The sequence below is a fragment of the Populus euphratica genome, unplaced genomic scaffold, assembly GCF_000495115.2.
Source record: "Populus euphratica unplaced genomic scaffold, PopEup_1.0 scaffold5.1, whole genome shotgun sequence".
Lineage (NCBI taxonomy): Eukaryota > Viridiplantae > Streptophyta > Magnoliopsida > Malpighiales > Salicaceae > Populus > Populus euphratica.
This window is the reverse complement of record NW_011499848.1, coordinates 2,334,756-2,359,408: the sequence shown is the minus strand read 5'-3', so window position 1 is coordinate 2,359,408 and position 24,653 is coordinate 2,334,756. Positions and strand designations below refer to the sequence as shown.

The 24,653-nt window shown below is 36.1% G+C and overlaps 1 protein-coding gene across 4 annotated transcripts; it reads left to right on the top strand.

The window, feature by feature from the left end:
- The first annotated feature begins 3,922 nt into the window (after window positions 1-3,922).
- Window positions 3,923-9,460, top strand: LOC105114292 (chaperonin 60 subunit beta 4, chloroplastic). Of its 4 annotated transcripts, XM_011010806.1 has the most exons (15): window positions 3,923-4,196; window positions 4,278-4,403; window positions 4,893-5,030; window positions 5,284-5,379; window positions 5,516-5,758; window positions 5,831-6,065; window positions 6,408-6,577; window positions 7,142-7,219; window positions 7,320-7,391; window positions 7,475-7,579; window positions 7,723-7,725; window positions 7,805-7,897; window positions 8,025-8,117; window positions 8,593-8,743; window positions 8,865-9,460. In XM_011010806.1, exons 1-15 carry the CDS (start codon window positions 4,047-4,049, stop codon window positions 8,891-8,893), a joined length of 1,782 nt encoding a protein of 593 aa, XP_011009108.1. In that variant the 5' UTR covers window positions 3,923-4,046; the 3' UTR covers window positions 8,894-9,460. The 4 variants fall into 4 exon arrangements, with proteins under 4 accessions (XP_011009108.1, XP_011009123.1, XP_011009131.1 ...); XM_011010821.1 differs by lacking the exon at window positions 8,025-8,117; XM_011010813.1 differs by lacking the exon at window positions 7,723-7,725 and having other exon boundaries at window positions 3,924-4,196.
- Window positions 9,461-24,653: the final 15,193 nt, after the last annotated feature.

The following is a 24,653-nucleotide window of genomic DNA, read 5'->3' as shown; positions in this document are numbered from 1 at the left end:
ATTGTAGAACAGTGGAAGGCGTATCACAAGAAGAGAATCTGCAACGATGAAATCTGATCGATATAAAAACTGAGTGTTCATGCTCTAACCATTAAATGATAAAATAAAGCTAATTAGCACAGAAATACCACTGGTAAAAAGGAGAGGGGAAAAAAGGGTCACGGTCCACTTATATCTTGTGTGTAGATATAGTCTGTATGATCAGCCATGGACCTTCTAATCAAACATTCTTCTGCACTTTCTAACCCAGAGCATGACCCATCATCATTGATGCTTGACTCCTCCTGCATGAACAGAAACAAGACATTAGCTCGCAATCTTGCATCGTGATAAATAACTTAATTTTTCTTGTGGGAGACTAGAAATACAGGCTCACAGGTGATGATCCCGCAGGAATGTGTGAGGATGTTTCCGGCGGTGTGGATTCTGGTCTGGTGGTGGCTGAAATAGACCTGGATTTTGCACCCGAGAATAAAAGAAACAGTACCATCATTAAGAAAGCGAGCTTCCTCGGCATTTTTGTGATTAAGACAGGAAGAGCTTGTGGAGATAAATGGAAGGCGACGGAAAGTTTGCTACCTTATATAATTGAGGCGGTGTATCGAGAAGTGAGACCGACTTGGGATGGAGAGCAAGGGGAAGGCTCCTCCATAAATGAGCATTGAAATCATGCCACCAAAAGTCAAACATTACATCGCCAGTGCCCACTTGGGGTCAATGATTTCTATTTCTTTCTTCCTGGGAAACACCACCATTTAGAGACATCGTCGAGAATTGTTTTTCCTCTCGTCCTTTTGCCTTTTCCATGTCGATGATGCAGTCAAGGAGTTGTGCTACGTGTGATAAGAAGCTAGCTAGCTGTCCTTGCTGGTGTTTGATAAGGATCTTGCATGTGATAGGCACCTACCGATCTCGGGCTCGGGATGGGAATTTATTGGCAACCTTTCATGATTTAGCTCCTGTAGTTTTTTAGAACTCGATTACGGTAATTTTAATTCGACATGCCTATATAGCTCGATTAGCAGTGGGATCATTCTCCTTCTATCCTCTTCTTTGTAACAAAAAAAATAAATAAAAAATAAATTGAATTAAACAGAAACGAGAAAGGGCACACCAAATTAGGTGGATAAATTGGGCAATCATAATGTAAAATGCAAATAAATAGAGAAGTGACACAAAATAAAAAGTTTTGGTAAAAAATTTTTTTCTTAGGATGTCAGGGTTTCTAGTCACGATATTTAATTAAATTTTTATAAATTGGTTGACTGCATCACAATAATTAATTAAACCAACAAACAGATTACAATCATGATTGAAATTTTATTAATTATAAAAGTTGATATAAGATTAGTAATAAAATTTGTATTAAACTGATAATAGTTTTTTTAGATAAAAATCGAAATACATGCATTTAATCTTTTTAATTTTGTTATCTAAAATGAATCCAACCTTTTATATGATATCTTCTATGTAAATATTACTTACATTCAAATGTTTGCACACATTGTAGCCGAGCAAAATACAGTTTAACTGTTGGATTCAATATTCAACCAAATTTAAAACATGTCATTATTTAATTGCATTAACGAAATTATTTTTATTACCAGTTTTTTTTTTAATTTCCAAATCATACCCTCTTAACATGTGTTTATAGCTTAATGCCAACTCATTATAAACAACAAAACTACACCCATTAGCATCTTCTAATTCAGAAACATGAAATATAATTTCATCATCATCAACAACATCATTATCATTTAACAACAAATGATTTCTTTTATTTTTGCATACAACATACTTAGATTGTCATTTAATAATAAAATGCTTTTACCATTGTATATGATTCTACTATTCACGTCGTGAACAATAGCGTCATATAGTAACACAACATAAACATGTTATGAGATATTCTATGAAAAAAAATAAAACAATTTGGATTTTGATAAATTAGACATAATTTTAACTAAATTGCATTACTCTAATCATAATTAGCAAAATTCATATCAAATCAAATTTCCAACGTTTAATGTTAAAGCAAATTCACTAAAAATTAAACATAATTCATGAAACAAAATCTAATTAATCTTTTTATGCTCAATTACATTAAATCAAACCTAAATTCATAGCAAATTATTAAATTAATATAATCTAAAGAAAACATTAATTTCGCCAACTTATCAACAATTCAATGAAACATGTAATCCGTCATAATTCTATTATATTCATAATCTTTTGCATTAAATTATCAAGTGTAATTGATTACATTATTAGTTGATTCCAACAATATATAAAATTTCTAATTTGACAATTTAATATTAATTAAACGCAACATATAATTAATTTATTGTATTTTTATATTCAATTATATCAAAAACATCCATAGTTTATGATATTTTTAACTAATCTAACATCAATTCAACAAATTCTAAAATTAGTATATACTTTTATATTCAACTTGAATAATCATTTCATTTTAGCCAAACCAAACATAAATTCATAGCAATGTAGAATATTTAAATTGCTTGCAGGACTGAGAAAAAACTAGGGCAGCCACAACAATAAATATAATGATGGATTTTTAACATAAAAACATTTAAAGATATTTAAATTTTTTTAATGTAAAACAGACATATTAAATTGTCATTTTCTAATAGTGATATTTATTAAATGTTGAGCTTTTAAAGTATGATTTAGTAAAAATGTATTATTTTACTAAAAAAAATTTTAAACAGTGTTATTATGCAAAAACTTTAAATTTACAGTACTAACTTTTTATAAAAAAAACCAAATTGGGTCAATTGATAATTAGCATCTAATTTTCATGAATTTTATGCATCACGTGTCTAGCTCACATCTCCACATGTGATAAGTTTCGAGTATGTAAAATATCAATAAATAAAAAAAGCACAAAAATGAAACATCGGGGGATCCAATTTTTCCTATCAGGAAATTGACCTCGTATAATTTATAAAATTGACAACCGTTACTAATTGACCTGTTTTAATCCTTTTTTTTTTCTTAATCATGGAGAAAACTGATAAAAAACCGAAACATCAGCACAAAAGCATGATTTTTTTTTTTTTACAGTGCTAGAATTCGATCCACATCTAGAATTGTGTGAAAGTTTCCAGGCAGTTCATTGAACTAGATGGCATCACGCTTGGCAATGCGAAACACCATAATAAGAAGAGGAGGTAATTGGCATCTAAATAGCAGAAAATAAGAGAGGGCTTCAAAAAGGCAAACACGAAGCATCTTGAACATTAATAATTAACAAGGATCGTGCTTCATTTAATTTGCTTATCGATCGAGGCTATTTGACTTTTATTTTCACGTTGACTTTAGATAGCTAGATCGATTACAATTCCCGTCAGATTCTACTGCTATTTGTCTAGATAAACTAATATTCAACTCTACTGTAATTAAGATCAAAATTCGAATCCCATTACAATAAGCCGACGACTGTATAATTTGGCAAGAACATGCATGAAAACTAGAGTGGAAAGCTAATGTATGTCCACTAGGCACCGATACTATTATAATTAAGAAGTGTTTAAGGAGTCTAATTATCATCCATTTTCATAGAGAAGGGGATGTGGTAATTGCTGCCTCCCAAGAGTGAAATTTGCTGATATAACCTTTTTATAATTTTGTTTATATATTTCAAACAAATAAAAATGGATAAGGTGAGCAAAACCCATGAAAATTACGAGGGTCCTCGACTCTCAATGATCGAGTGCAGATTTCTTCACGAGCTGGATTGGGATTTTGTGGGCCTTATAGGCTCTGGGATGGACACTTGTAGTTATGTCCTCCGAGTCTCCTTTTAATCTATGGATTTGGCCCATTGGTTATCACTTGAATTTCGAAATGTTATGTTCCTGCTCTGAACACGAACATAAAAAAATAAAACGGAAAGATTCTTGAAATAGCGCCAAAATCCACTCCAAGATATTTTTTTTCTCTCCCTTATCCCTCAAATAGCGAAGGAGTTGATATCCCAAATAAACGAAACCGAAGAGTTATTTGCTGGTGGTGCATTAACCATGGCATGCTCTCCATCTCTAATCTCTGCAATATCTCTCACTGACGCAACGAGGCTCAAGAGGGTCTCCTCTCCTTCTATGTTAAGCCCGAAAGCCATGGCCAAGGAAATTTACTTCAACCATGATGGTTCAACCACGAAGAAGCTTCTGGTTTGCAATTCAAGTCACTACACAACCTTCCCTTTTCAAATTGAGTTTTGCCTTCGATGATGATTGGTTCGTGCTGTGCAGGCAGGGGTGGAGATGGTGTCAGAATTATTAGGAGTGACTTTAGGACCGAAAGGAAGGAATGTGGTGTTGCAAAACAAGTACGGACCTCCCAAGATTGTTAATGATGGAGAAACTGTCCTCAAAGAGGTACTATTTACTGCAATTGCACACATATTCCCTTTTATGTTCTATATTTTAGTACAACTTCCATTCAAACTCCATGTAGAAATCAACAGCTTTTGTGATGCATCTATTTTCCATTACAGAAGCAGACTTGAATGTATAGTTGTCTACAGTTTTGATATGGGTTCATGATATTTCAAATGCAACAAACTACAATTCTGTGTTTAAAATGCTTGTGAAGTTCTTGCTAACCATTTCGCTAGCGTCACGAGCCAGGGAAATGAATAGTCCATTGATGTTCTGTACTGTCCTTTCATGCCTGCTAATGCTCGTATCTGCATCTACAGTTTCGTTATCTTTGTTTGAATTTGATTTCATGAATCACAAAGGTGGGAAAATAACGATGTTGGCCATAAGAAAAAGTCTTTTCTTATGATAATGGATCATTATTAATTCCTTGGTATTATTATATTCCTAGTTAACTGCTTCTTTGCTGCCTGGATTAATATTTAGATTGAACTGGAGGATCCCTTGGAGAATGTTGGAGTAAAATTGGTGAGGCAAGCTGGTGCAAAAACAAATAACCTTGCTGGTGATGGTTCGACAACATCTGTGGTTCTTGCTCATGGTTTAATTGCTGAGGGTCAAAAGGTAACAACTACTTCACACAAGACAAGTGGAGCGTCTCGTGCAATGAGTTTCAGATTTTGATAATTGAAGGCCTGGAATATGCTATTCCACTGTGGCTGAGAGTTTGTTATCTCGGGAAAAAAAATTAGTTGGCTGTTGGCATACGCTTGTCATTTATTTCATGAAGTGGATTCTAGCATTCATTTTGAATACCCTTAAATTCTTTATGAAAAGTTCTGAAAAATTTCTGCATTAAAGATTACACTTGTTCCAGGTGATTGCATCTGGCATGAATCCTGTTCAAATTGCTCGTGGGATTGTGAAAACCTCAGAAGCTCTTGTATCTGAACTCAAATTGATGTCGAGGGAGGTCAGTAACTCAGCTTTTCTTCTTCAATTTCGCTTGAAACAATTAATATCCAGGATAAGTGGAAGCAAAAAGCTTGTCTGAAGAGCAAAATGTATTTATGTAGGAAAAGCAATCATACTTAAGAAACATGTTGCAGGTTGAGAACGATGAGCTTGCAGATGTTGCTGCAGTTAGCGCAGGGAATGATTATACAGTGGGAAACATGATATCCGATGCACTTCAACAAGTGGGAAGAAGGGGTGTAGTCACAATTGAGAAAGGAAGGTGTACCGAGAACATCCTAGAAATTGTAGAAGGAATGCAATTCGATCGTGGATATTTGTCTCCTTACTTCGTAACTGATCGGCAAAGAATGGTCGCGGAGTTCCACAACTGCAAGGTAGGAATCTTTATACGGTCTGTCATGCTCTTCCATGAAATTATCAGAAAGTAAGAGATTTTTTGGATGCAGCTACTCTTGGTTGACAAAAAAATACAGAATGCAAAGGAGGTATTCAAAATATTGGATAATGCAGTTAAAGAGATGTACCCAATTGTAATAGTTGCAGAAGATGTGGACCAGGAAGCTCTGGCTCCAATCATTAGGAACAAACTCAAGGGTCTATTGAAAGGAGCTGCTATTAAAGCTCCTGCCTTTGGTGAACGGAAGAGCCACTACTTGGATGACATCGCTATCTTGACAGGAGGTAGAAGATTAAGTTCTCCTGTTTTTTTTCTTTTTTTCCTATACTTTGTGCATCAATTCTGGTTGTTATTTATTGCATTGTTAAGTAAGTTGTCCGATTCTACCACCAGGGTTTTATGTCCTAGCTTCTAGGTTTATAAGGATAAAGGCAAGCATCTCATATATATTTTGTCCTTTTGAGTTGGGAGTCATTGAGGCAATCTTCATTCCTCCATGAGATGCCAAATGAATGTTAATTCTAATTCCATTTCCCTGTGAAACATAAGTGAATGCAAAGGAAATGTAACACATGCATATAACTTTGGTTTCATGGATGCATACAAGATGATTCCATGTTTTTCAGGCACTGTAATTAGAGATGATATGGGGCTGAAGCTAGAAAAGGCTGGGAAGGAGGTGTTGGGCACTGCTACTAAGGTGGTGATAACAAAAGATTCCACGTTGATAGTAACTGATGGGAGCACTCGAGAAGCTGTGGAGAAAAGGGTTTCTCAGATATGTAGTCTTGTTGAGGTGCATCTGCTCTTCACAATGTAATCCCTTCCATTATAGCATTCTCATTTCTTTCCAAGTTCCATAGTAGCATCCATTGCATGATCATCAGTGACAGTCAACTTGTACACACATTGAGTCAAATCTGTCATTCCTTGGCCTTATAATTAGGATGATAAATGCTAGAAAAACTTTTCCACGTTAAACAGATATTCATAGTACATAGGTATCTTAGTTTTGGCTTATGCAGATTATCAATCCAACCACTCTTAACAAAAAATAGGAAACCTTTTTCAGTCTTTTGAATCTCTCCTATGTGAGCAATCAATAGAAAGTTAATTCCTTTCAGCAACAAGAATGTTTTCCTTCTTAGAACAAAATAAGTTTCTATGTTTCGGGGAAAATTCTCACTGAGTAATCAAGAGGAGGTGAAAAAATGGAATATCACAGTTTGATTATAACCAAAGACATGCACAATCCAGTTTCGAAGTTTAGGTTCCTAAAATTTTGAGAATACTTGCCACATGGTACAAAAAATTTCCTGACTGACGGCCACCATGGAATCATTGTCTCTCGTGTTTGCAGAACACTGAAGAAAAATTTCAAAAGAAAATATTGAATGAAAGAATAGCAAGGTTATCTGGAGGGATTGCTATTCTGCAGGTAATCAAGTGCTTTGTAGTAATCAGCAACTTCTCAACTTGAAGACGTCATCATCTCGCGTATGTAACTCATTGTTCTTTTGTTATCGATTGATTTACAGGTAGGAGCACAAACACAAGTTGAGTTGAAGGACAAACTGCTGAGAATTGAGGATGCTTTAAATGCAACAAAGGTAAATTGTTGTTTTTATTCATCGATCTTTCAGGTGTTCTTTTGTTTATTATAGACAATAAGCTGCTTGCTTGTATATTGCAGGCAGCAATTGAGGAAGGTGTAGTAGTTGGAGGTGGTTGTAGCCTTTTGAGGCTATCAACTAAGGTGGATGGTATTAAAGAATTTTTGGATAATGAAGAGCAGAAGGCATGTTTTCTTTCAAATTATTTTCTGTAATTCTTTTATTTAATTCCTTTCAAAGAGTGTGGATAGTATGATGAGAATTGGACAAGCTTGTCTGATCAATGTGAAATTCAACACCTACAATTTATTGTCGTGTCTCATTTCAGATGGTACAAAATATTTCACCACGGATGTCAGCTCTATCAACTGTTCACTAAAGTTAAGTGATCTTAAGTTAATTTCATGCAGATTGGAGCTGAGATCTTCAAAAGAGCTTTGAGCTATCCTGCACGATTAATAGCTAAGAATTCTGGTGTAAATGGAAATGTCGTCATAAACCAGGTCTTTGCGTGTTGATTCTTCACTTTGCTTTAAGATTATAAGAAGTTGAAATTTGAAAATATGTGCTTCTGTATTCTTTTTAATCATTATAATAACAATTTGGTTCCAAAACTTGTGAACTTTTTAGGTTTTGTCAAATGCTGATATAAGATATGGATACAATGCTGCAACCGACACTTACGAGGATTTGATAACTGCTGGAATTATAGATCCCACGAAGGTATTCAACGATATGATCACGTGAATCATCCAAAAAAATGCACCTTGCTTATGACATGTCCATTTTAGGTGACAAAAATGGATAAGAAATTGCAACCACTACAAAAGAAAGAGGGCTTAATTTGCGACTGCATATGCAGACCACTATGCTCTAAAGTGACGTGGCATAGTAAATAGGTATCAATGCCAGTACCTAGGTAATATGTGCAAAGCAGCGCATTCAATAATTGACTGTGATTTAGTTAACAGGAAATTATAACTGCTAGATGATATGAGTTTTGGCATATACCACCAGAAAAGAAGAAAACTAGTGTATCTCGACTGTTGGTGTGCCAATGTTGGCTGAAGATTTATTTCTGCAATTCCATTTCTTTGTTCTGTTCTGCCGCTTTTCTTGGACCATTTACTTTGCAGTTGATAACATATATTCAAGATGCTAAAATTTTCATTAATTTCAATCAATGAATTGAAAGCAGGTGGTTAGATGTTGTTTGGAGCATGCAACATCGGTGGCCAAGACATTCCTGACATCCGATGCTGTCGTGGTTGACATCAGGGAATCAGATCCCCTCCCAATGAGGAAACGAATGCCACCAGTAGCCCCTCCTCCTATGCCAAAATCCCCAGGTAAGTCTATCTACCTTATACAAATAGATACAAACTAGTGAATGCATATACGAGCATCGATGCTCCATTTATCTCTAGAAGCTTATCTGATCATGGTAAATTCTAATGAATCGTGAATCAGGTGTTGGACCAGTTGGCGTATACTTATAGTCTGGTAACTTCAGTTTTCAAATACATGCCCATTACTCCGTTTTTTATCTTTGAAATCTTGGATCATTTAAGAGAAGGAATCGGCAACGGTTATTACGTAGAACGGGCACAACCAAACTATCCAAGTTATCCTATAAAATGGTGTTGAATATTTAACAAAGACTAGCCAGAACCCAGTAGCTGCAGAGTATAATTTTTTCTCACGAAGCATGCCTGTTGCATTTAAAGAACAAGGTGTCGCCTCCTTAAATTTAGCTCAAAAGGAAATGCACTCCGTCCACAGAGTGATTTTTTAAGATAAGGTGGTCGTGCAGTTCAACTCACTTCTGAAAAGAAATGACTCAAGAAGCTTGTTAGAGAGAGATGGGAAAGACAACGGCAAGAGAGAAAGGGCCACTGTTACATGATTCGCATCCAATGATCCGGACAAAGTAGCTCCTTGTCACCTACTGTGAGCTTTGCAGTATTTGCTCTGAAAATTGTACATGCATTGTAGAAAGCCTTCTGTGCTCATGATTTGAATATATATAATTCTGCTCAGCATCGTTGTTTTTTGAAGGTTGTTAACACTACATAATGAATTTGTATCCAAGTAAAAAAGAAAAAGGTGAAAATAGGTATTTTTTAAAATAATTTTAATTTTAAAATATATTAAAATATCTTTTTATTTTTTAAAAATAATTTTTTATATCAACATATCAAAATAACCAAAAAAATAAAAAAATTGATTTTTTTAAAACACTTTTAAAATATAAAAGTAAAAGTAAAAGTAAATGAGGTTATATGATATCAAAATTATAGTTAAATTGCTCAAAAATCATTCAAGATTTGAAAATTAGCTCATATACTCTCAGTTTCATTTTTAACTTTTTTATATTTAATATATTTGAAAAGTTCTTTGCCTGTAAAACTAATAAAATGACTTAAATATCATCAACATCAATAATAAAAATTAAATAATTAGGTTAAAGATTAAAGAAGTTGAGGGTTTCCAATTATGTTATTAGCTTTACATGTAAAATATAAAGAGTACAAAAAGGTTAAAATTGAAAATTAAAAATATACAAGCTAATTTTCAGATAATTTTAAATTAAAATTAAAATTAACACAAAACTATTGCTAACAACTAACAAAAGATAGCACAGAAATATTTGTAAATTGAAAGTTTGATGTAACTTAATTGACGAACCTAAATTTATTTTTTTAAAATTATTAATTTAAATTTAAAAAATATTAAAATTACTGAAATATTTATTAATTTTAAAATTCATAAAATTAGATGAGATTAGCTGGGAAAAAAAAGAAGGTTCGGTCATGTGAACTTAAAATTTTATGATTAAAATGTGCTAGAAATTCCTTAAGATTTAGGGGAGAGGGAGAGGGAGAGGGGGGGAGAGGCAGTTGGATGGAGTTTGCATGACCACAAATTTTATTAAAGAAAATAGATGGAGATATTAACGAGCCCTAGGAAACCCTGGATTGCAAGGAGGACAGAGACATTATTACTGTGGATGAGGCGGAGACCTGGTGCACATACCGATACCAAGAAAATGTATCCCAAGATGATAAATCTTGCAGGTTTCATTGATTTTATCACCTCCATATCCTGATATTGCCTTTCAATCCTTTGGAATTTACCTTTACTGTTCAGATAAATCCTGCGAGTGGGCCACAGTCGATTCTGCAGTTCATAATTTTATGACAGGTGGATACAGTTATTTTTACCCTTTATTATGAGAAGTGATGCTACATTATAACTTTAGTTCCTTCAGACAGATTATCTTGAGATGTCTTGAGTTTTTTCTTGAACCAAAGAAACCCACATCAAGTTTCTCTCATTTTTAATGGGTTTATTTCCTTTTTATATGAAAAGGGAGTAGACAAAAACTAGTGAAGACAGGGAAGAAGAAGATGATGCTGTTGACGGGGTTAAGCATAATGGATTTAGTAGTAGCAGGGATTTCCTTGATGATTGGTTTGGGTATTTTCGTTTTTATCGCTTCCATTCTTTGCTCTGCTGCTTTCCTTCACAACGCCAATAATGTGTCTTGATTCATCTCTCAAGTCTCAACGCCAAGCATGTGTCTTGATTCATCTCTCAAGTCTCAACCATCCATTGGTAATATTCCTCTCTCTCTCTTTCTGTTCATGCATTAGGATTTTCCTTTTATCAGTTCTTCTGGGTTTTCCCCCCTCCTTAATTGTGTTCATTTTAGAGTGTTAATTTTAGTAGAACTTGTTTGTTTTGTTAAGAAAAGAAAAAATCTTAAATGTAGAGAACGCTGTCCTTGACTCTAGCTTGGTCATAAAGTTGGCAGCACTAATTATTGTGATGGGATAAACTACTACAAATTATTTGGTTGTCTAAGCAGAAGAGCCTTGATTTTTGGGATTCATTTTCACTACTAATTCAGGTGTCAATTAATTTGATACTACTATTTCTTAGTTTTCCGGATTTGGTGTTCCTATAATTTCTTAGGCTTAGCAGCGAACAAGCCTATTCATATTTACTTGCATTCTTTCATAACAGCATGATTTTAACAAAATATGAAACCAGTTGATGAAGAATAATGACTTAAAAAATCTTTTTTCTTGAACTGTTTTAGGTGTTCCTGAGCAAGAGTTGCGGATACAATGTTGATGCCTTGTTTCTTGATGAAGCTGCTGCTTTGTGAATTGCGATTGATGTAGGCGTAGCCGCGAGGGTAGCACAGGCAACAGAATGCAGTGTGTTCTTGCGTTGGCGCAGTTGTAATGTTGCGCATACTGGACCAAAAGCAAACACAAATAAAACACAAACAACAGATTTACGTGGTTCCCCAAAATCGGGTACGTCCACGGAGGCAGCAGATTGTATATTATTGGAGGAATGATACAAACACTCAACTCAACCCAGTACAATCCCACTTAACCGGGTGTTTCACTCTTACACTCGGTGTTTCTCTCAAATCTGTATTTTCTCACTCTCACAGTTGCACTCACCACACTTTCACCCTTTTGCTCTCACCACAATTTCACTACACTTATTACATTTCTCTCTCTTTATCTCTATTTATAGGAGAGCCTTGGCAACTTGGTTGAGGGTGGTTGATGGTGGTTGAATGGTGGTTGGAAGTGGTTGATGGTGGTTGTTAAAGGAGAGGGTGGTTGATGGTGGTTGAGAAAAAATGTTGACAATTTGCTACAAATCTCCACCTTGGCAAGATTTTTCCATCCAATCTTTGTGATCAATCAATGCTGCCTCTAATGCGCCATATGGCGCTGCACCCTGAAGGTGCTCAACACCGAGAGATGTTGACCAAGTCCAAACAATGTTGGAACTTGATCCCTGAGACACATTTTGTGAGCATGTCAGCTGGATTATCTGCGGTACCAATCTTCTGTAGCAGAATATCTCCTTCATCCACAATTTCTCGAACAAAATGAAATCGAACATCGATGTGCTTGGTGCGGGAATGATGAACCTGATTCTTTGCAAGACAAATAGCACTTTGACTATCACAATGGACATTCACGTGCTCTTGAACAATTCCCGAATCTTCAATCAACCCATGTAACCATATAGCTTCCTTGAAAGCTTCTGTTACTGCCATGTACTCTGCCTCAGTTGTTGACAAAGCTACTGTTGATTGTAAAGTTGACCTCCAACTTACAGGCCCTTTAGCAAGTGTAAACACATAGCCTGTTGTGGAACGACGCTTGTCTAAGTCACCAGCATAGTTCGAATCCACATAACCAACTAAATTTTGTTTGAGTCTATCATCCCTCTCAAACTTCAAACCAATATCAGTTGTGCCATGAATGTACCGTAGAATCCACTTAACTGCCTGCCAATGACCCTTTCCCGGATCATGCATATACCTGCTCACCATACTGACTGCATGTGAAATATCTGGTCTCGTACAAACCATTGCATACATTAATGCACCAACTGCATTTGCATACGGAATTTGAACCATATGCTTGCGCTCTTCCTCTGTGCGTGGAGACATTGAAGCACTTAGCTTAAAATGAGAAGCTAAAGGTGTACTTACAGGCTTGGTCTTACCATCTACCCCAAATCTCTTTAGAATTTTCTTCAAGTATTGGGTCTGTGTCAAACAGATTGTGCCTTTTCTTCTGTCTCTCTGAATCTCCATGCCAAGAATCTTCTTAGCTTCTCCAAGGTCCTTCATTTCAAACTCAGTTCTCAGTTGAGCTTTCAGTCTATCAATCTCCACTTTGCTCTTTGATGCAATCAACATATCATCCACATATAAGAGCAAATAGATGAAAGAACCATCAAGAAGTTTGCGAAAATATACACAATGATCAAACTGACTCCGTGTGTATCCATGTTCTATCATGAACTTGTCAAATCGCTTATACCACTGGCGAGGAGATTGTTTCAATCCATACAGTGACTTCTTCAGTTTACAAGCCCAATTCTCTTTCCCAATGACTTTGAAACCATCTGGCTGAGACATGTAAATTTCCTCTTCCAAATCTCCATGTAGGAAGGCAGTTTTCACATCAAGTTGGGCTAACTCCAAATCAAACTGTGCAACCAAGGCTAGCAGAATACGAATTGATGAATGCTTAACAACTGGGGAGAATACCTCATTATAATCTATCCCCTCCTTCTGAGCATAGCCTTTTGCTACCAATCTTGCTTTGAAACGGATGTTGTTTTTTCCTGGATTACCTTCCTTCTTAGCATATACCCACTTGCAACCAATTGTCTTCTTTTCCTTAGGGAGTTGTACCAAATCCCAAGTCTGATTCTTGTGGAGAGATTTCATCTCTTCATCCATTGCCTCTTTCCATTTTGCACTTTCTACACTCTGTACTACCTCTTTGTAGGTGCAGGGGATTCCATCATCAATCACCGGAAGTGCATAAGCCACCATGTTACAATACCGAGCGGGTTTCTTGATAACTCTTTTCGGTTTACTCGTTGCAATGGATTCTTGTTGTGTGGTTGCTGAAGTTGTTGCATCCTCTTCATCTGAACTTTCATCTGAATCTCCTTCAGTAGAGATTGTCTGAACAGTCTTTATAGGAATGACTGAAGTCTCCAACTCCACCTGTTGTGCATCACCAGACTGTTTTTCCTTCTCCTGTGATTTCTCTTGTTGTAACATGCCAGACTCATCAAAAGTGACATCTCTACTCAAAATCACTTTCTTTGATTCAGAACACCAGAGTCTGTAACCTTTTACTCCTCCACTAAAGCCCAAAAATATAGCTTTCTTGGCTCTAGGATCTAGCTTGGACTCAGTAACATGATAATATGCTGAGCAACCAAATATACGCATAGAGTCATAATCATTTGCAGGAGAGCCTGACCATACCTCTAAAGGGGTTCTTCCATTTAATGCTGCTGAAGGTAACCGGTTAACAATATGACGAGCATAGCTTAATGCCTCGCCCCAGAACACTTTGCTTAGTCCTGAATGTGATAGCATACATCGGACTTTCTCCACCAATGTGCGATTCATGCGTTCTGCTACTCCATTTTGTTGTGGTGTTTTGCGCACAGTAAAATGTCGCTTGATCCCTTTATCCTGACAAACTTTAAAGAAAGGATCTAAAGTGTACTCACCACCATTATCTGACCGAAGAGTCTTAACTCTCCTTCCCGTTTGAGTCTCCACCATTTTCTTCCATTTCAGAAAGATATCAAGGACCTCATCCTTGTGTTTCATCATGTACACCCATACTCGTCTTGAGAAATCATCAATAAAAGTAACAAACCAACGATTACCTCCAAGAGATTCATTCTTTGAAGGTCCCCATACGTCTGTGTGAACATAATCAAGAATCCCTTTTGTATTGTGTACCGCAGTGCCAAACTTGACTCTTGTCTGTTTTCCAAGAACACAATGCTCACAGAACCCATGCTTCCCAGTCTTGGCGCCTTTTAATAGACCTTGTTTGACCAATCCTTGCAAAGCCTTTTCACCAGCATGCCCTAAACGCATGTGCCAAAGTCTGGAATTATCTGCTTCATCATCTTCTATGCTTTTGGAAACAGCTGCTGTACCGGTAACAGTAGATCCATCCAGGAAATATAAGTTTCCTTTCCTCGTACCTCTTAAGACAACTAATGCACCACGGATTGCTCTCAGGACTCCACCATGCATGATAATCTTATAACCATTGGATTCTAGGACTCCAAGTGAGAAGAGATTTTTCTTCAGGTCAGGTACATACCGTACCTCTGTCAGTGTCTTGACTACCCCATTATGCATCTTCAGATGGATAGTCCCAATCCCTTTGATCTCACAAACATCACCATTACCCATCAACACAACTCCTCCATCGAACTCCTCGAGTCTCGAGAATAAGTGCTTGTTAGGGCACATGTGATAGGAACATGCAGAATCAAGAATCCATTCACCAGAATGGTTTTCTGGTGATGAGACCATGAATGCAGAGTCTCGTTCATCCTCATCTCGTGCAACGTTCACAGTTGGTTCATCTTTTTCCTTATTGCCCTTGATCGGACAATCTTTCTTCCAGTGTCCCTTTTTATGACAAAAGGCACACTCATCTTTTGCAAGATATCGTCTGTTTGATGATTCTCCTCTGGATTTTGAGCGAGATCTCCCTCGCCCTCGAAATCTTCTGGGGTTTGTTCTGCCTCTAACTGTCAATGCTTCTGACGTTGACTCTTTATGAACAATCTGATCCTTCTTCCGGTACTCATTGTTCACCAAAGCATTGGACACATCAATGAATTTAATTTTTTCTTTACCATACAGTAAAGTGGTGACGAGATGTTCATATGTGTCAGGCAGTGAATTCAATAACAGCAGAGCTTTATCTTCATCATCAATTTCCACATCTAAATTCTTCAAATCAGCTATCATTTTATTGAAATCATTCAGATGCTCATTCATAGAAGTACCTTTCTTGTGCTGAAAGCGGAAGATCCTTTTCTTCAAGTAGAGACGATTCTCTATACTCTTCTTCATAAACTTGTCCTCCAGTGCTTGCCATAATTCCTTTGCAGAGTTTTGTTCTGAAAAGGCGTACTTCTGATCCTTTACAAGACAAAGTCGGATGGAACTGCAAGCTAACCGATTTATCCTTTCCCAGCTTTTATCATCCAAATCCTCCTGTTTATCTTCTAGAGTGAAATCCAAATTCATTTGGACAAGCATATCCATGACTTCACATTTCCACATGCCAAAATTACCCTTCCCATCAAACTTCTCCACCTCAAATTTGGTACTCGATACCGGGATATATTGTGGAGGTATACTAGCATTTCCCACTAATTTTTCTTCTGGAATATCAGCCATTAGGACGTCTTTGGATTACAAATAGGCTCCCGAAATTGTTAAAACATGCACTTTTATGCTCAAAAGAGCCAAAACAGTAACTTCGGTGTGCTGTTTCACAAAACGGACACCACGGTTGCGTCCGGAATGGTTGAAAATGCTAGGAACCAACTTGACTCGGCCTAAAACCGGTCAAAAAATCACTGAGTTGGCCAAAAAATCAATCTGACCGAGTTAACTCAGGGAAGGAATATTCTGTCTCTGATGAAGAATATTCTGTCACGGAATATTCTCTTACTGTCAACGGAATATTCTTATTCTGTCAAGAGAATATTCTGTCACTGTTAGATGATGTGTCTGATGACATGGCAATGTGGACCCTCTGTTGATGACGTGGATGGTGACTCAGCGCCAACGTGTCGGATGACGTGGCTGTCTTCTCAGGTGAGATTTCCGGCACTGTCTGGTTTTTCCGGCAGATTTCCGGCGAAACTTCGGCGAGCTCTACAGGGCTCGTTTCAACTCCGATTTTGATGATCTTTATATCGCCGGACTCGTATCAACGAGAGGAATCTCCACAGGTGGTCAAAATCAAGATCTGAGAACTTTGAAAATTCTGCAACTTTGAACAGAGAGCTGAAAAAAGGTGTTTTTTTCAGTGTTCAAGCTTCCCTAATGCTCTGATACCAATTTGTTGCGCATACTGGACCAAAAGCAAACACAAATAAAACACAAACAACAGATTTACGTGGTTCCCCAAAATCGGGTACGTCCACGGAGGCAGCAGATTGTATATTATTGGAGGAATGATACAAACACTCAACTCAACCCAGTACAATCCCACTTAACCGGGTGTTTCACTCTTACACTCGGTGTTTCTCTCAAATCTGTATTTTCTCACTCTCACAGTTGCACTCACCACACTTTCACCCTTTTGCTCTCACCACAATTTCACTACACTTATTACATTTCTCTCTCTTTATCTCTATTTATAGGAGAGCCTTGGCAACTTGGTTGAGGGTGGTTGAGGGTGATTGATGGTGGTTGAATGGTGGTTGGAAGTGGTTGATGGTAGGTTGTTAAAGGAGAGGGTGGTTGATGATGGTTGAGAAAAAATGTTGACAATTTGCTACATGTAATTCCTGAGGTATTCAATGATAAAGTATAAATTTAGTTAATTCCCTCTTTAATTGTTATGTTGATCTTGTTCATTGCTAATTTGTTTGACCTGACAGCATGGAAAGTCACAGTATCACTGCAACTCTTATCTGATCATCTGTTGAAAATTCTTTACTCTTTAATGCTCTTGTTCATTCTTGTAAATGATTGGTTTCCCCGTTTGGTTCTCAGGTTTATAATTACCTGTACAAAAGATTAAGAGAGCGTGTCTAGCCTTGGGAGCTTGCTCGCACGACCTTTTCTTTTCTTTAATGGACCAGATATGCTGGGCCATCCAGGCTTAGCAGCCTCTTTTTTTTTTTTTTTTCCAACCCTACGTAATTCTTTTTCCTTGAAATTTTCTTTGATTAAATAATAAATTAGTTCCAAAAAATACAACTATTAAACATAATTGGATTAAGTGATGTGATATAAAATATATTGATTTATATTTATTTATTAAATTTTTAATTTAATTTTCAGTTAGTTTTAACAGTTTTTTTTTTATATTTATTAACATATGATTCTTATACTATTTAATTAAATATATGCTCTAACTTTTTTTTATTTAAACGCTGCGTGTTCATTTTATTTTGTTTTTTGGTGTGAGTGTGAATACACAGCATCTTAACGGGATGATATTGTCAGGCCGGTGCTGAAAGATCTTAACGAGTGAGGTTAAACCCAATAGATTTTCTGGCCTTGGAAGGAGTTCAGAGCCTAGTCCAATATTGGCTTGAGCCCACGTATATTACTAAAGTTTAACAGGAAATGTGGCTGTCGGTTCAACAGAAATTATTGCATGAATAATCCATGGTAAGCAAAATGGTTTAATGGTAAGTAAATCAAAAAAATTAATATCTAACCAATCCAGACATATGAAATTAAAAAGAAAAAAGAAAAAATCCAAGTGAATCTAAGATAACATATTAAACTCACGACTTAAGTTAACCAACTTAGATAATTTTATAAAAAAAATAAAAAAAAATTAGAAGCTCTTACTTTTATATATTTGACATATTTGATGTTGAAGGCAAAAACTAGGAAAAAATAAATAAATTCATGAAAATATGATAATTTTATAGAAAATAAATTAAACAAAATTATAAAGCTCAATTCTTGAACAATCTAATATTGAATGATGAAATTAAAAGAAAAAGAAAGAAGAAGAAGATTGAGTTGTTTTAAAATGAAATTGAAAAAAAGTATATTCAATTAAAATGAATCAAAAAAATTAATTAAGTCAAATCAGATCAACCTATTAAACTCAACATATAAGTTATGAAATCGAAATAACCTTATAAAAAGCAATTCGAAAAACATTACGAAGTTCAATTAAAAATTATATTTAATTAAAAAATTATTTTAAAAAATAAATATATTTAACTTAAATCAACATATCAAACCTATGCCCAGTTAATGAGATTGAAGAACTTCATAAAAAAAAATCAAAATAAATTATAAAATTCAATTTTTAATTAATTCAATGTTAATTAATAAAATCAAAAAATAAAATTAATTAGTAAAAACAATTTAGAAATATAAGAAAAAATAACTTGATTAATTTAATCTCGTATGTTCTAAAATTAATGAATATATAAATTTTTAATAATCTTAAAAAAATTTAAATTTATAATTATTTAAAAATAAATTTAAATTCTAACTAATTAAACTACTCGGTTGGGATTCGAAACTGGCGGAGCTAGCAAGAATTTGGAAAGGTGGTTGCATTATCCATGATGACTTTTTGGACCATATCAAGAAGGCCTATGATAGAAACCTAGACCTGCCGAATCTTCTTGTGGATCTAGGGTTTGCAAAAGAAATTATTGAGAGACAATCTGCTTGGCAAAGAGTTGTCTCCATTACTAGCAACTCTGGTATTAGCACCACCCCTGATATGTCTTGGAGCGTATACAAAAGGGAAGATTGATATCCCTGGATCCTCCATACTGAATGGTTTAAAATTGCTAAACAGTATAAGATCTAAGTTTAGCTTTCTCTCAGTAGTAATGTAGCAATCTGCCATGCAGCCTTGGTGACTTGATGTCATCAAACCTAATAATATTGCCCGTGGGAGAAAAATAAGGATGTTTATTTTGTTATCTTGCAGTGGTTTTATCTCACAGAGGTAAAGGCATTTTAAGTCTGTTCAATTGTTTGGGACTCGGCTACAGGGCCAGCTGCCTTTTTCATTTTATTTTGAAGGATCAACCTCTTACTTAGATACCCCTTCTTCAATACAATAAGATCATCTATCTTGCTTGATCTTCAAAAGAGCAGCTGTATTCTATTTGAATTATGCATGCCCATAAAAGTTCATACCCCTTGTATCGATGCTTCTTTTTCTTTTTCTTTTTTATCATTCTCTTTTTTTAAAAAATGTTTCACTGCAATTGGTAGACTTTTATGTTTCTCAGCACTCTCATCTTTTGATGTTCAGAGGAATTTCTCGATGTTCTGTAACTTCTGTCCTTGTAATGCAATTATGCCCCTTGATAGGTAGGATGTCACTGCTGGGTTTCTATGCCTATCCCTCGGTTAAAAGATTGTTTAATTTAATTAGATCTTCGTAGCTGTTACAAAGAGCGGTGGTTAATTCCAGTGTGCATCCCCTCTTCCTTAAGCCCAATGTAGCATGGTGGGTGGTTTTTCATTAGACTACTGGTTTGTTGGCTTGAGGGTTGTCACATGGCCCTTAGCCAAGAAAGCTTATGATGAGAGCTACAAGGAAACAGGAGTGTTTGAATCTAGTACCCTAATGATGCTTGGCAACTATTGTCAGCCATGTCGTTCATTTGTCTGGCTATTTGGATGTAGCAAATAGCTCTCCCCAGAAAGAATCTCTACTTCATTAAATCTTTTGGACCGGAATGGGGGTTTAAAACAATTTTCTCGTCTATATATGTTCCTTAACTTATTTCACTTGAAAACATTAAAAAGAAATACTAAGTATTTCAGCATTCCTTTCCAGTAATGAAAGGCAAGACACGGGGTGGGGGGGTTTGTAGAATTAGGTTTTTATGTTTTGGGGAGCTAAAACTAAGATTTTTAGTTCGGGAACCATTACATGTAGATATGACAAGAGTTTTTGTGGGAACCATTCGGATTGAACCATGTTCTTTAATCCTCAGGATCAGCAAGGCCTCCCTGCTGATCTGTTACTAAAATATAATACAACCACACTGGGACACGGCCGCTCTCGTGCACTGTGTCTGGGTGCATGCCTTGAATCTCATTTTTCCAGGAGGAAGTGGTAATAAAATCTTCGTGCATATATGTTACCTGTGAAACACAGTTGTAATACACAATTGCGTATTTCTAAAGTCTACATGAGCTTTGTAAATAACCTCCATTTACATTTCCAAGAGTCAAAGTTCACCTTTCTAGAAAAAGAGAGAGAGAGAGAGAGAGATCCAACTTCACAGTGGAATTCTGGAAATCTAAACAGAGTTACAGAAGCATGGAAAGTGCCTTCACTTGTAGACATCTGAAGAACATCAGCACTTAAATTTTTTGTACATTTCAGGCACAAGCGAAAGAGAGCAAGAGAGAGGAAACCAGAGCACGTCTCTTCTTCTAATGATTCAACTTTCTGATTTTCTTACCTTGGTTCCACTTTGCGCATAACTAGCAGCACTATTTGCCTTGAGAACTGAGACTTCATTTTCTAATCTGATCCTTGCTGATCCATCTGTTTCCTTCACTTGTTTCTGAAGTTTTGCTTTTGATGAATTTTTGCTAGTTGCATACTTGGAAGGACCTATGTTAACACTTCCCTTACTGCTCCTGCATGGAAGTTCAGGATGACTTGGACCAGAAGAAGCATCTGAGGTCATGGAGTCATCACTCTCACCACCACCATCATCATTCCCATAATTACCTTTTCTGCAATCTCCTTGTTTATTCTTGCTATCAGCTTTATCATCATCGAAGTCGTTTTCTTTGACGGGGGAGGCAATATATTTTGTCCACCCAGATTCACTGCCATTAGCCCCACTATACTCCTCTGTGTATCCTAGAATTTGGGAGAACTCCATTAGTTTAGATATCTGGAGGAGTAGAGTAGAGTAGAGTAGAAAAGTGCAACACGACAAACTTTGAAGAAGAGGACTAAAGAAAGTAGCTGGAGAAATGGTTATAGCATTCAATATCACCTTGGAAATTCACTTGTATCTTTGTCTGTCAGACCCGTATATGATCAACCAGACGCACGTGTCCACGCATAGGACGAAGAGACCCCTCCCACAGGTACATCAAAGCTTCATTATTGAATTACCAAGCAACTTGCACCACCTGTAAATCCTAGCATCACTATTTCTCTGCTTTGAATTACTAGAGGACAGGCAAGGGAGATAAACGAGGGAAATCTGTCTGGTAAAATAGAGCAAAAATGCAAGTCCTTAAATTGAATGAAGTGGGGCAAGTCACTCGCTTATTAGACCTCTCTGTCGAAAAATTACCTCTTTATTTATCTGGCCATTCCATAAATAAAGAGCAGCATTCAAGGTAGCAATACAGAGGTGCCCCACTCCACAAACAGATTGGGGAAAGTGAGACCCATTTTCATAAATAGGTTACAGCAATGCCTTTTACTATGCACTTTAATTTTCACACCTTTAATCCTCTATCTTGTCATCAGCAATGAGCAGCTTTTTCTTGTGTAACATGCAGAGAACCCAACTGGGTTTTGGCATTTTGTATCAAGCTGGATAGGATCAGGTTGGCAAAAGGTCATTTTGATTTAGCTTCCCCTGTCCTTGTATTGCCATTTCTCGTCTCTACAAAAAGTAGGTTTATGTCTTTTGTCTCACTGGAGGACAATCTTCGGAGAATGTGACAGACAGTAACTATTCTACTTAGAAAGTGGTTCCTGTTGCAGGGGAAATCTAGAATGCCTATGATCCGAGCATTGGTATCTGCTGATGGTCATTAAGGCCACTGGATTTGAATAAAAATAGCAAATATAAAGACCCTGATGACCATCAGCATTGCACCGATGCTTAGGTATCAGCACTGCAGCAACCACCGATATAATATGACATTGAAAGAAGCAAAAGAAGCAGCAGTCCTGATAGTTGAGGAGTAACTATATTGCTGTTTTGGTGCACCTTGCTTCCCTTCCTTTAGTTATTTTATCAATTCATCTTCCTGAATTTGTGGCCAAAGTAGGTCATATCATGTTTTTTGTCTCTTGCCTGACTTATTATGTATTTACACTGAGCAAGTGTGGCTAGCCCTGTGGTATCATTATTGCTTTCTCATTGCCTGTCCCTTGGAGATTGCAATTTGACTCATTATGATTTTGGGCTCCATGTGATAATTATATACTTTGAAGTATTCTTTTTAATAACAATAGACAGCATGGCTTTTGGGGACTAATTCCATTATGTGCATCATTTCTACTTGCACTGAAATACAGTTCCAAAATACATTAGACAGCAAGGCTGCATAATGTATGGTTTTGGCTCTTGTGGTTTTGCTATTCAGGGATCATCATCATTAGTTCACAATGTTCTTGTTGATCATTCATGTCGAGTTTAAAGTGTTTCGACTCGTTGCATTGTTGCTGATAGTTTTTCAGGGAGACGAACCAAATCTGTATGCTGCTGTGGTAGAAATGAGAGTATTAGATAATAATTTGTTAGAAGATACTGTTACATGACATTCTATTTGAGGATGCTACATCCGAAAACACATATCCTGCATGTATTTAGCAGAACATGCCTGGTTTAACCCTTTTTTTATTAATAATTTTTGTCGGGGAAAAGAATCTTTGATTTCAATTATAATCACATGATGTGCTCCATTTTTCATTATGAAATTCCAACTATTTGATGAATGATGTATTTTTCTTGATTTTCATTTGAAAGCAGATTTGACAATTCTTTTGGAATTGTTCCATGATGTGATTCATCTTTTCAAACCCTCCTGGATGGAGCATCATTAAATAGGAAGGATGAGTCAATCATTAACAGTTCAGACACGACATTCCGAATTGTGTTTCTATGATGATCTGGGCGGCATGAATAGCATCATAATCATCATGCTTCTTTCATTTCCCTACTGGATATTAGCTTAATTCTTCACGTCGGTTTTTTATTTGTTCTTCCGGCCACCTTAACAGGCTGTTTGTGTTTAGTCACCTGTGTTCTCTGGTTCTTCATTAGAATAGTTTGTATTGAACTTCCTGGGACTGTCCACGGAATTACAAGAAATCGAAGAGGATGTGTATATCACTTGATATGAGTAACTGCAGAACACTATCTGAAAAACCAGGACATCGCCGTGCTGCACAAAGTCCCCGAAATTAATGGCCATTCGGATGGACTATTCCCGAATAATTTTTGTTCGATCTCGATAATTAAACGATGAGGTCTCTTGATTCACACTCCTCCTGAGTGGATTCTCCATCAAGCAAATCATTGAAATATCACCTAAAATCCAGGCGTTGTGCTTGTACCACAAAAGTCTCCCAATTTGCTTAATTGCAATCCCGAATGCCAGATCTGTCTGAGCTTCAAATAAAATCCTTAAGATCAGGATTTACCCGATAGAAATCTCGAAATTCCTCACCTCTATGCTCTCGCTATCCTGTTGCTTGTTCATTCTTTCTTTAATGGTTGACCCAACAGTTTTTTACTCTAAAATTCTTTGTACGGTATAGCCTCTCCATGATATGGCCTGGCACCTCCAGCCTCGAATCAGTATGAAAACAATTCCAGCATGACTTTCTTCAATTATTTAAATAGAATGGCGTGTTTTTCCATATATAATTCATTAATCTACGACCTTAAATGATGAATAAGATTCAATCAATAATATATCCAAAAGAGAGCTAAAGTCAAACTCGGAAAAACAAAGGGCAATAGTGTCAAAGATGTCACATTTCAACAACTCATGAGCGCTCGGCACAGCAGCATGTGACATTTTAGTACAACTGCAATTACGACGCCATCAATACAAAAAGAGTGAAGCCTAAGATGCCTTCTGGGTATATCATGTGGTCCTCGAAAGCTGATGCATTCACTGTCAAACATACAATTGTTGTTTAAAGGTCGGAATATTGGATTTAATTAGCATCCTATATTCATTGACCTGACCTTTTCACTCTCTTCACTCAATCATGCTTCATTTAAAGCAGGTTTTTTATTTTAATATTATTATAATTGTTATTTTAAAAAATATATTTTATTTAGAAATATATTAAAATAATTTTTTATTTTTAAAAAATTTATTTTTGATATTAACACATTAAAATTATTTAATAGTTTCTTTAACCTTTTCTTTTAGATATATTTCAGATACAGTAATTATTTGTAATTACTCTTTCC

Excerpts from the sequence above, each read along its gene's own strand:
- LOC105114292 (XM_011010806.1), top strand. The coding sequence starts at position 4,047 with ATGGCATGCTCTCCATCTCTAATCTCTGCAATATCTCTCACTGACGCA. Across the intron at positions 5,380-5,515 it reads TCAAATTGATGTCGAGGGAG|GTTGAGAACGATGAGCTTGC; the intron begins GTCAGTAACTCA and ends AACATGTTGCAG. Across the intron at positions 7,898-8,024 it reads GAAATGTCGTCATAAACCAG|GTTTTGTCAAATGCTGATAT; the intron begins GTCTTTGCGTGT and ends TGAACTTTTTAG.